We start from the raw sequence: 12,161 nt of genomic DNA on the forward strand, positions 1-12,161 counted from the left end.
GCTATGCTTTCTTCCCTTTCCATGTGTCTGTCCTCCTCCCCTGAAGCTGCGGGGCGGGGAGGTCTAAAAATAGTCCATGAATCACGGCGGGTAATGTTGTGCAGCGGTTACATAAACAGCCAGCCGGGCACCCGGGCCGAGGGTAGGAACGGAAATTATCTGGGTCAGGGTTGTCACTCCGAATAGGGTCCCCCGCAGTCCGCCCGCGGGAGGCGCGGCCGGGGCGGAGGCTGGGGCCTGTGGCCGGCCGGGAGCTGCCTGGGGAGCGGCGGGCGGCGGCGGGCGGGAGCAGCAGCCCCGGGCCGGGCGCGAGCAGGGCGGGCGAGCCCCGCGCTCTCCCCATGGCGGGGAGCGGGCCGCGGCGGCGGCGGCGCTGACGGGCCTGGGGCGGGGCGGGGCGGGCGGGGGCTTGGGCCGGAGGGGGAAGATGAGCGCTCTCCTAGAGCAGAAGGAGCAGCAGGAGAGGCTGCGGGAGGCCGCGGCCTTGGGGGACATTCGGGAGGTGCAGAAACTGGTGGAGAGCGGGGTGGATGTGAACTCCCAAAATGAGGTCAACGGCTGGTAAGTGGGGAGCGGGGGAGGCCTAGGTTCCAGCAGCCGGCCGGGGCCCGGGGCGCTGGGCGGGCGACCGAGGCCCGGCGCTGCCCGCGGACGCCCATCAAGGCGTGGCCCGGCGCCGGGGCCTTTGAGGCCGGGCGCTCGCGAGGCCGGCTCGGGCCCCCCCGACCTGCGCGGTGCGGTGGGGAGCGCGGCCTGCCCCAATCCACGCCCACGTGGTCCTCCCGGGGCAGCGCCCACCCGAGCCCTGCCCGCCCCTCCACCCCGCCCTGCCGAGCCCCGCACCCCGCCTGCGCTCCCCTGGCTCGCTGGGCCGGAACCCTGGCGGCCACGATTCCAATGATTCGCACGCTCCTATGGAGCTCACCCCGGTTCGAGTGTTGAATTATTTTGCCCTAGGAGTTTCTGGAGAACACACCTGTACAGAGCAAAACGCATAAGCAACCGAGCAAATACGAATCTTATAAATTAGCACGATTTCTTTTCCCAAGACCGGAGAAACAAAAACAAAAACCCCAATCACTTGCATCACTATTCTGTGTCTCTGTTGTCTCACTGCACCAGTGGTTTGCTGCTGCCTACGGCTGCCTGTTGAGGGAAGACTTACTCGTTTATCCCATGGAGTGTTTAGCTTTATTTAATGACAATCTTAAATACAGAATTTGAATCAAGACTCTAGATGGCTGCCTGTAGACTGAGTCCTTCCCAGTCTAAAAGGAGTGTCATTTTAGGATGTGCTGGTCAAATTTTTAGTGTTAAGTTCCCGAGTGTGGTGTCATTCTGTCCTCTTCTCACTTAAATTTTAAATTTTTATTTGATCCAAGTATCACTTAACCAGCCTGTTTAGCTAGCTTAGAGTTAAAGTGAGCTTGGAAAGACTTTATTTTTTATTTTATTTTTTAAGGCTTTATTTTTTTTTCTAAGATTTTATTTATATATGTTTGTGTATGTATATATATATATACATATACATATATGTATATATATATATACAGACAGATCACAAGCAGGCTGAGAGAGAGGTGGGGAAGCAGGCTCCCCGCTGAGCAGAGAGCCCAGTGCTGGGGCTCAGTCCCAGGACCCTGAGATCATGACCCGAGCTGAAGGCAGAGGCTTAACCCACTGAGCCACCCAGGCACCCCAAGGCTTTGTTTTTTAAAGTGGAATCATACAGTTTGGAACTGAGAGGGACATTAGAGATGGGTGGTTGAGTCCAACCACAGAAAATAACCAGCCCTAGGTCACACAGCTATTAATAAGATAGCGGGGACCACAACCATTGTCTCCTGACTCCCTCACAAAGTTACCTACCTCCTAAGGAGAACAGCCGGGGATAGCCCACCAGAAGGCCAGGAAACATTAGCTATTCTCATTGTGTTTTGTTTTCTTTAAAAGTGTTTGTAAACAAGCCTGCTGTCCTATGTGTACCTTTTCTGTGGCTCTCTGGTTCGCAAGCTGTGACTCACTGTTTTGGCAGTGGGAGGCAGTGTTGTGTAGAAGAAGGAGCCTGGTCTTTCCCTCAGGTTCTTCTCCCTTTCCTGCTTTAGCTAATACAACCTTGCCTGAGTCACTTCATTTTCCAGCTGAGAAGAGTGTTGTGACCACTGAAGGGGAGGAAGCATTGTAGGAATCACTAACATTTACTGAGTTTGTGACATAAACAAGGCTCTGAGAGCTTTGCCTCATTATCTCATTCACAACTACTCAAGAACATAGATGTTACTCTCTCCATTTTACAGATGAGGAAACTGAGGCCCAGCAAGATTAAGTAATTTCCCCCAAGGTCATAGAATTTACTAGAAAGGAAGCCAGCATCTGACTCCAGACCCTACTTTCCTAATCATGATGCCTGCCCCATAAGAGGTGCTCAGTATATGTAAGCTGAATTTGAGGAAGCTCCTCATCCATCCAGGAAGGTGTCTGTTAGGCACCTCATGTTGGAAGTTCAAGGTTGCATTCCTGATCTCCCCTCCTCCCCCTACCACCCCAGGCCTGCTCCTCGAGTCCTACTCATCTGAGTAGGTGTCTGAGGTGCATGGGCCAGAGCTCTCGGTGCCCTTCTTGCCTCCTGTCTTTCCCTCATATTCCACATCTGGCCAGTCGGCTAATTCTGCCAGCTTTACCTACAGCGGTGGTCGGAATTGGACCACTTCTCACTAGCTCTACCTCTACACCTCTGGTACACGGCCACCATCATCCTGTTGCCCGGATTCTCGCGGCCGCCCCCCAACTGGTTTCCTTGCGTCTACCCTTAATACCCTGCAGTCTTTTCTCAGTACAGCAGCCAGAGGGAGCCTGACGGAAAACGTAAGTTGTAAGTCGGATTGTTTCACTCTTCTCAGAACCCTCTCATGGCTGCCATCCCACTCTGAGTAAAAGCCCGCAGTCCTAGAGTTTCCGCCTCCTGTCTGCACTGTCCTCTCTCCTTACCTCTATGCCTCATCTCTGAATTTGACCCTTGCTTCCCTCATTCTGCTCCCCTGCCCTCCAGCTTTTCCCAGAACACCGGGCATGGCCCTGATTCAAGGCATTTGTGTTTTTTCTTCCCTCAAAGTCTAAAATGCTTTTGTTCCCTCATCTCCTTCAGGTATCAGTGCCCATGTCACCTTGGTGAGCCTCTCCTCAGCCCTTTATTTAAAATGGCACCGTGCCCCTCCCCCGCCTCTGGCACTCCCTAGTCCCTTCTTTTGTTTTATCGTCCCTGTAAAGCTTAATCACCACCTAGGGTACTGTTCAGCTCCCTTATTTGCTGACTACCTCTGTTTCCTCTTCTGGAAAATGAGGGGAATGTTGATAACAGCACTTAACTCAGGGGTTGTTCAGAGATCGAATGAGTTAATAGATGTGAAGCCTTTAGAACAGTGTCCTCCGTGTAAAAAGCATTAGATCTGTGTTAACTGTTGTTTTCTTCTTATTAAGCAGTGTGCTGAGTAATGGGATATAAAGGTTACCCTCAAAAAACATAGCCTCTAGCATAGAAAAACAGAATGGTAACTGCTTTCAATTTGTAGTTGCTCAATAACCACAATTTCAGCACCGATGAATGATGGCCAGTGCCTCTGGTCTGAAATACTTTCCCCGGACTAACCGGATAGTCTGACTGCAAATTTAAAGCCGAAAGAGTTGAAGTTCAGAGAGAGGGTTCCCACAGCAGTTGTAATTCAAGGGTGTGCATACCCCCTTGGCTTTAAGGAACAAGTATAATGGCTCCTGAAAAAGTTGAAAGTGCTCCCTAGCTGAGTTATGGCTGCTCAGAGCCACGCAAGTCTGGGCTGTAAATGATGATCACTCAGGGCATGGGGTTGTGGGGAATCACGCCACATTGACTCAACCCCACTTTACATGGTGATGCTTTAGTTAGTTGGTTTTCCCAGAGGGTCTCAGACCTGCTGGCAGTAAATTAGCTTCTCTAGTCTCAAGCTTGTCATGGACAAGTGATTTACTACCAGCAAATGAGTAGTTTATTTCCAAAAGGGAATGTATTTTTCTCATCATGCTCCATTCATTTTTGAATGGCCGCTTATTATCATTATTCACTCTTCAAGCCTGTGCCACAGACACACACACGCACACACACACACTCACTCACTCAGCTGCAGTTTGCCCACGATCAAGGATGTATTGGCTCCTTCCACTCGGAGCAATGTCCACCTTGTTCTTGGTTCATGTGTTCAGTGGCGAAGTGCCAGTATGTCCAAGCAGACACTTTCTTGTCTTCGTGAGCTTATATTTCGGAAGCCGAGATCAAGCCTCTTCCCTTATTTCTCCCAAAATGGCAATCTTTTCTTCATAGAGTATATCTTAAAGGTACCCAGATAATCTAATTCTAATGAATAATAGCGCAGGCTAGCCCTCTGAAATATCAGTGGAGTGGCTGGCTTTCTGTAAGTCAGAAATGTTTAGGAGGCCAGGGCAAATCAGTGTCTCCCTGGAACCCAAGGAACTGCCTGGATAGTTAAACTTCCAGGTTGGTGACCTGCCCCTCACTACTGAACATACTCTTCTGTTCTTTACAATATTGGCTTATTTGGCTGTAAGCTCTGAAGATATTTACCTCTGTTCAGTTAGAGAATTGGTGAGTGAGGACATTTCAGAACAGAGGGGAAAAATATTTTCCTTCTTTAATATCATTCAGCTTTTGGCAACTGGGGATGAACTTAGTAACTTTGAATCCTTTCATTTCTGTTAAGATGGAGTTTTTAACTGGCATGCTAATTATATTTCTATGTGTTAATAGCCCTTCAGAGTATGCATAAACCCTATGTGTACAATAGTAAATAATTAGTTTTACTTAAATGAGGCTAATATGTTAGAAGAGTTTGTTCTTTTTTCTTCTTCTTTTTTTAATCTTTAAAAAGATTTTATTTATTTATTTGATAGAGACAGATCACAATTAGGCAGAAAGGCAGGCACAGAGAGAGGGGGAAGCAGGCTCTCTGCTGAGCAGAGCAGAGAGCCTGATGCGGGGCTCGATCCCGGGACCCTGAGACCATGACCTGAGCTGAAGGCAGAGGCTTAACCCACTGAACCACCCAGGCACCCCAGAAGAGTTTGTTCTTCAAAATTTTGGTCGTTGATGTACATTTTTTAAATGCCGTAGGAATTAAAGTCTGAGTGCGGTGCTGTACGTTTAAGCAGATGAGCCTTCTGGAGAGAACTAGAGAAGCCAACTTTTTCAGAAATGGAAATTTCAAAACCGTGTGTGTGTGTGTGTGTGTGTGTGTGTGTGTGTGTGTGTGTGTGAAGGAAAGAAAAGGAAAAGAGTGAGCAACCGAGATTCGGCTGGGAATATCTACTGTAGCTATAATAATTTTAGCAGCAGAGCAAGCTGTAGATGATTATTAGCCTGATAATATTTAATCTTCATGTGTCATTTGGTGCATATGAAGCAAGTTGCCATTGTCCCTAAAAAGGAATGGGGCCCTATAAAAACATTGTAAAGAGACTGGGATAGTCTAATGAGCGTCACTGATAGAAGACCACTCAGCAGTACCATCAGAGTTCGCTGGCCAGCCAGCCTCGTGGAAGCCATTGACATGAAAGCTCCCAGGATAAATTGGTTTTTCCCAAGGGCCCAGAATGAAATTTAGAAATAAATTTCAAGCACCTGCTTTCTGGAAAGAAAAGTTGTGGTTGCCAGCCTGGTTTCCTGGTTCTATCTGAACTCTTTATTGGGCTTCTATATATTTCTTGACAAGCAGATGGGATTTGAAATCCCGAATCACCTCTCGCCTTTTAACTCACTCTTTTTTCTCTTTCCTTGGGACAGGACCTGTTTACACTGGGCATGTAAGCGCAATCACGGTCAGGTGGTCTCCTACTTATTACAATCAGGAGCTGACAAAGAGATTCTTACGACAAAAGGAGAAATGCCAGTACAATTGACATCAAGGAGAGAAATCAGGAAGATCATGGGAGGTGAGTCTGTGTTGGGGGCAACCTCTGATTTTGTCAAACTAATTTAAGACTCACAGTGTTGTTGGCCGCGATCCTGAGGCCACTCAAACCGCAAATCTGTTTTTAAAAGCAGAGGTAATATTACCGTGCCAAGATAGCAATTCCGTGTGGTTTCCAGACAAGGCGCTACCAGGTTTTATTCTTTTAATCAGTAAAATTTAAGGTGATAAAAATGGCGATCATAAACCTGATGAAACGCTTTTTTTCTCTTCTGATTTGAAGAGGCGGTAAACATTGAACAAAATATGTCACAGACCACTAGCTTTCACAAGACGCTTCTTCCCTGGTGATTTTTAAAGGGCTGTGTAAATGTTACGCATTTTCTTCTTTGTAAGTGGAAGAAGATGATGGTGCTGACAGCCTCCCCCAGCTGAAGAAGGAGTCAGAACTGCCCTTTGTTCCCAACTATTTGGCCAACCCAGCCTTCCCTTTCATCTACACCCCTGCGGCAGAGGATCCAGGCCAGCTACAGAACGGGGGTCCCTCCACACCGCCGGCATCGCCCGCTGCAGATGGCTCTGCTCCATTGCTCCCCACGGGGGAGCCTCCCCTGGCTGGGGCCTTTCCACGGGACCACACCTCTTTGGCACTGGTTCAGAACCGGGACGTGTCTGCCCCCTCTGCCATACTCAGAACACCAGAAAGCACAAAACCGGGTCCTGTCTGTCAGCCACCAGTGAGTCAGAGCCGCTCGTTGTTCTCTTCTGTCCCGTCCAAGCCACCAGTGTCTCTGGAGCCTCAAAATGGGACATATGCAGGCCCGACGCCAGCATTCCAGCCGTTCTTCTTCACGGGGGCATTTCCATTTAATATGCAAGGTAAGCCTGCGGCGGGAAGCAGCCTTCGCTGCGGGCCAACCGGTGTCCAGAGGTCTAGTGATGCACTTCTTGGTTGGGGGCGGGAGGGTGGAAGGGGCAGTAGGGGGTGAGATTTATGTAGGTATTGAGAATCTAATCGCAGAGTTACAGAAATTTTGCAAGACTAGTTTAAGGAGCTCTCTTTACCCAGATTCACAAGTTGTTTATCTTGAAATAGTTAAGTATGTATTTTCCAAGAACAAGGGTGGTCTCTTGCATAAGCACCGTCCAGTGATCGAATTCAGGAAATTAACCTTGCTACATTACCATTCTCTAATCCAGGCCGTATTCAGATGTTGTCAGTTATCTCCATGGTGCCCTCTGGCGGCTCTGTGCTCTCCCTCCACCTCTGCCCCCTACCCCCTGCCCCCTGCCCCCTGCCCGGAGTCACCCGTTGCATTTAGTTATCCTGTTGTTCCATTTTCCTTTCACGTAGAAGGTTCCTCAGCCTTTCTCTGTCATTTTGGTCCTCAGTATTTTTGAAGAATCCAGGCCCGGTATTGTGTAATATGATCCCCTATCATCTTTCTCTACATACTAGTCGCTATTCTACTGTAAAGAAGGACCTTCCCTTAGCCTCCATATTTTATATCAGTATGAACTCGTAGTTTCTTTACATTAGGTTATAATTCATTACTAGCATTATCTTGATGTTCAAATTACACCAAATCTGTCCAGAGGGAGCCCCTTCAAGCCAGTTCTCATGTCGCATGGACATGTCCCATCATTCTTGGAGTGTGTCCTTTCTGGTGTGGCAAGAAGGTCCAGGCTTCCAGTGTAACTTTCCCTACCCCAGCCCCAGAAGCATCTGTTTCTCCAAGGAGCCCTGGTTCCTTCTGGCAGAGAGTGGTGTTCAGATATGAGGCTGTGCACACCGGGTGCACTTAGACTCTAGCTATGTCATGCCTTCTAGGTCTACACGGAGGACAGAGCTAGGAAAGAAGTACATTCAGGTGCTGATAGGCGTGGCCTAGAGCTGCCATGAGGGATTCATACGTAAAGAGCAAAGCAGAACCCACAGACCCATGTAGGTGCTTGGCGTGGGCCATCTTGGCAGCCAGGCTCAGAATTTTAGGGACGGAGGGCTTAGATCCCAGACCCTTGAATAATAGTGCTTATTCACTCCCAAAGCCCAGATTCTTTCCATGCTGAGGTATACTGCATTCAGATCACAGTTAGACTGTCTTTCTTATTAGTAGCTTATCTTTCCGCTGTCTTACTGTGTTTGTTGCAAGGAATGTCATCATTCATCGATACCTTTATATTCACACGTATTAAGTCCTTTTAGAGTCACTCCTCTCCCATACCTTGCCTGTGCCTTCCTTTCATCTCTCTTCCCCTGCCCTGCTCCTGTGTGGTTTGATACCCAAAGCCACCTGTACACCTTCACCTGTGCTCCAGCAGCAAAAGTAAATTGTCCTTCCGCACACTGGATGGTTGTCTCGCCCCGCAACGCTCCCCCCTTTTGCTCAGTGAACTGCAGTCTTCCACGTAGGGCAGGCAGTGCAGGAGAGTGGCGGCGGAGCCGGAAGTGGAGCTGAGCTGACCCTGCCAACGGGGCTGGCTTCTCTCACGGGGTGGTGCAGGCCTTTGGCACGGGACATAGTTATGTAGAACCGTCTTCTGGGGAAGATCTTAAATTACATGGGCTGATGGTGCAGGCCTCATCCGTGAACATTTCTCTCTCTCTTTTTCTTAGAGCTGGTACTCAAGGTGAGGATTCAGAACCCATCTCTTCGAGAAAATGATTTCATTGAAATTGAACTGGACCGGCAGGAGCTCACCTATCAAGAATTACTCAGAGTGAGTTGCTGTGAGCTGGGTGTTAATCCAGATCAGGTGGAGAAGATCAGAAAGTTACCCAATACTCTGGTAAGAAAGGTAAGGAAGGTCTGTTAAGCACGAGTGGTTGGTGGCTTTTTGCATTTGGAAAATACCCAGCTTCCTCCTTGGCTGTGTGAATCATAGTTGAGAACTGAAAAGAGACTAGACAAGGACCAAAGGGTGGTTTTCCAGCCGCTGTCATTGAGCTTTCTTTCCCTCTACTGCGTCTACAGAGACGTGACATTTTTGAAAGTTGTAGGATACCAGAGAGAATGTTCTGAATTATAATTCCCATGTACCCATTTTTGGTTGGTTGTGGGGTGATAGGTAAGGGTCACTCTACTGCACTATCAGATACGGCCAGTGTTAAGAACCAGGTTAGATGATAACACAAATCCACATGGACACGTGTGTGGTCCTCCCAGCATCCATGGCGTCTCAGGGCACCTGGGGAGAACAGATCCGAATGGCCTCTCGCTTCAGGGGGTGCTCATCCTGGAGCAGCTGCTGGTAAGGGCTTCCGCCTCCATGCCAACCCAGCTCATACCCCCAGGGACTCTCTTGCCCTGTCACCCACAGCCTGCCACTGGGATCTTCCTCTTCTCCTCCCCCCGCCCTCCTCCTCCTCTTCCCAATCCTCCTCGTCTTCTTCCTCCTCCTCCCACTTCTCTTCCCGAGCCTCCTCCTCCTCTTCCTCTTCTTTCTCTTCCTCCTCCTCTTCCACTCCTCTTCTCAACCCTCTTCCACTCCTTTTCTCGACCGTCGTCCTCTTCCTCCTCCCCCTCTCCTCCTCCCCCTGCTTCTCCCCCTCCTCCTTTTTCTCCCTGGCTTTAAAATGAGTGGAGAGCCCAGCTAGCTCAGTCGGTAGAGCATGAGACTCTTAAAATGAGCTGAGATACTGGTATTGACACAACACACCAAACATATAGAGACAAGTGACTGCTCTTAACATGCCCAACCTATTTTGTTTTAGGATAAAGACGTTGCTCGACTCCAAGACTTCCAGGAGCTGGAACTGGTTCTAATGATAAGTGAGAACAATTTTCTGTTCAGAAATGCTGCATCCACACTGACTGAAAGACCTTGCTACAACAGGAGAGCTTCCAAACTGACTTACTAATGCAGCAGGGACTTTCCCCGCTGAGTATTGTGACAGTGCGCGTCCCCTCTGGGCCAAGGACCAGCCATGGATGGAAATGCCTTGGGCGCCACTGTGTAGCATACACTAACATCATTCTGCCAAGGTAGGAGGCCCCCCCCCCCCCAGCAGCGGTGCCACTCTTCCAAGCCTCTTGGTGCACAATAAACCTATTGCTTGAAGCTGTGAACAGCTGAGAAGTGGTCTGGAGAGGCAACAGCCGGCAGTCCCGAGTCCACAGTGAGCTGTCCACGCAGATACCGAGAGGGCGCGGAGCCTGTTCGCAGGGGCGCCTGCAGGGCGAACATGCTCTCTTGGTGTCGCCTCCTCCCGCCTCTCCGCAAGGAGGAGCTGGCCACAGAGGAAACTGGGGAAAGCACAGGTACTGGGCAAAAGAATTTTCGTGTGACTAGTGGCTGTGAGGTTTCACATACCCTACTTATAAATGTTACTCAGGTTCAAAGTCTTTAAGAATTCAGTTTCCTAGTTGTACGTATGCTGTTAACCAAAAGAGCTGCCCCTCCCCCGCCCCTCCTTTGTGAGCCCTCAAGACTGCTTCCCCATCTCTAGGCCGCCATTGCCTGGACCGCCCTTGCTGCATTAACTCTGTGGCCGCTAGAGGGCTCTCTGATGCTTTCCAAAAAAGCGACCACTTTCTCTCCACCCCCCCCACCCCCCGCCACCCCTTCTCAATCTCTAAAGCGGTTCCTGTCCTCTCCGTGTTTAATTGCGCCGTCTGAGAAGAGCACAAACATGGCCGGCCCGTGTTCTCCACTTCCATTTCCCACTAGAAATGCAAAAGCAATTTTTGAAACTGAATCTGTTGCTATTTTAAAGGTTACTGTGGGAAACTGAGCTAAAGGAGTTAGCATCTTTATTTTTGTATCAAAGATAAAGGTTATTTTGAAATTATTAGGATTTTTACACAACTCTGAAACCTGTTGCTTTTTGTAAACAAATTGTTTGCTCTTAGGGCTCCCCCACTACCACCACCAGTCCACTTAACAAAGCCAGTCGAGAGCTTCCTGGGCTTTGTTCTGGAAGACACCTGATTAAACTCTGGAGCATGGCACACGAATGTTTCTTTAAAGAGCGCATTCAAGAATTCTTTTTCTCTCCTTCAGTGTCATTAATGGTAAAAGAGCCACTGTCTTGTTGAGACAAACAGCTTAACTTTAGAAGCAAGAACGAGCACACTTGGACAAACAGGAGGGCAGGGGTTCGAAGCCAGCTGAAGAGCATCCCTGCTGTCTTAAGAAGCTTTTTCCCCATAGTGCCTATAGTTTCCAAAGAAACTGAACTTCCTAACTGTGTTAATTTTATTGGAACACTGCGACTAATTGAGCGAGAACATGCAGAAGATGTCAACGGAAGAGAATGTTGTGCTAAGCGAATGGCCTCCCGCTGCTGCCTCAGGGCCGAGCTGAGGCCGAGGTGTTTTCAAGGCCAGCTTCACGGAGTCACTGTGTCCGGTGACTTACCCGTATTCCACTAGTTACTGATGTGACTTAATCACCCTTGTACAGTGTTTGCATCACTGAGTAAAGGTTACTTACTATCCCTTCTCTGAAGTGCTTTAAAGAAGAAACCTCCCTTGTGTTTCAACCAATCAGAAGCTAGTTTACCTAGACCTACTAACCTTTTTTCCTTCCTGTTGGGAAAAGTTACAATTTATTGATAACACGAAGGCTAGTTCTGTCGGAGGAAATAATCCAGTATTAATTTATGTCTAAATCACTGGGGCAAAAACTCTTCTAGCCATCTAGATCAGTTAGAGACTCAGAGGCAGTGGAGGTCCCTGGCCCGGAGGTGGCCCCTACGGAGGAGTCTGTCCAGGGGCACTTCCCCTGAAACAGAGGTGAGAGTGAGGGAGGGGCTTGGCATCTCAGGGGAGGGCTGAGTTCTCCCCTGGCCTCCCTTCTCCTTCATCAGGTCTTCTGTAGTCAGCGTCTGGTGGTGGGATGAGACTGCACAGTTGATGGTAGGTGAGTTTAAAGTCTTAATCTATGCATTCAGAGAAATATTTTTATATGCTTTGTGTAATTTATAACAAGGACTTTTTTTTTTAGCTTTGTTAACTGTGACTTCACCCCTCTTCCACCGCATATTTAAAGCATGTGTTCACACTATGTGTAAACATTCACTGAAAACTTCTTTCTTTGTGCATTGCCGACTGTTCAAACATAACAAGTATTATTAAAAGCAAATATTAACGGACTGAGCCCATCTTCTTTCATTTCGGCCTCCTAAACAGCACGGCACTTCTCAGCCCAGGGGGTTCAAATTTCTGGACAGTCCCAGGGACACGACGCTCTGGAGGAAAAACA

The 12,161-nt window shown here is 48.7% G+C and overlaps 1 protein-coding gene across 3 annotated transcripts; it reads left to right on the plus strand.

Annotated features, from left to right (window-relative positions):
• The first annotated feature begins 379 nt into the window (after positions 1-379).
• ANKRD40 (ankyrin repeat domain 40) lies at positions 380-11,392 on the plus strand. 3 transcript variants are annotated; one of them, XR_004384326.1, is made up of 6 exons: positions 382-561; positions 5,828-5,976; positions 6,351-6,833; positions 8,572-8,753; positions 9,670-9,940; positions 10,808-11,392. XR_004384326.1 is itself a non-coding variant. In XM_032872066.1 (5 exons), exons 1-5 carry the CDS (start codon positions 428-430, stop codon positions 9,814-9,816), a joined length of 1,017 nt encoding a protein of 338 aa, XP_032727957.1. In that variant the 5' UTR covers positions 380-427; the 3' UTR covers positions 9,817-10,024. The 3 variants fall into 3 exon arrangements, 2 of the variants coding, with proteins under 2 accessions (XP_032727957.1, XP_032727956.1); XM_032872066.1 differs by lacking the exon at positions 10,808-11,392 and having other exon boundaries at positions 380-561; positions 8,572-8,675; positions 9,670-10,024; XM_032872065.1 differs by lacking the exon at positions 10,808-11,392 and having other exon boundaries at positions 9,670-10,024.
• Positions 11,393-12,161: the final 769 nt, after the last annotated feature.

This window comes from Lontra canadensis, unplaced genomic scaffold (assembly GCF_010015895.1).
Source record: "Lontra canadensis isolate GAN:19392208 unplaced genomic scaffold, GSC_riverotter_1.0 scaffold43, whole genome shotgun sequence".
NCBI classification, from domain to species: domain Eukaryota; kingdom Metazoa; phylum Chordata; class Mammalia; order Carnivora; family Mustelidae; genus Lontra; species Lontra canadensis.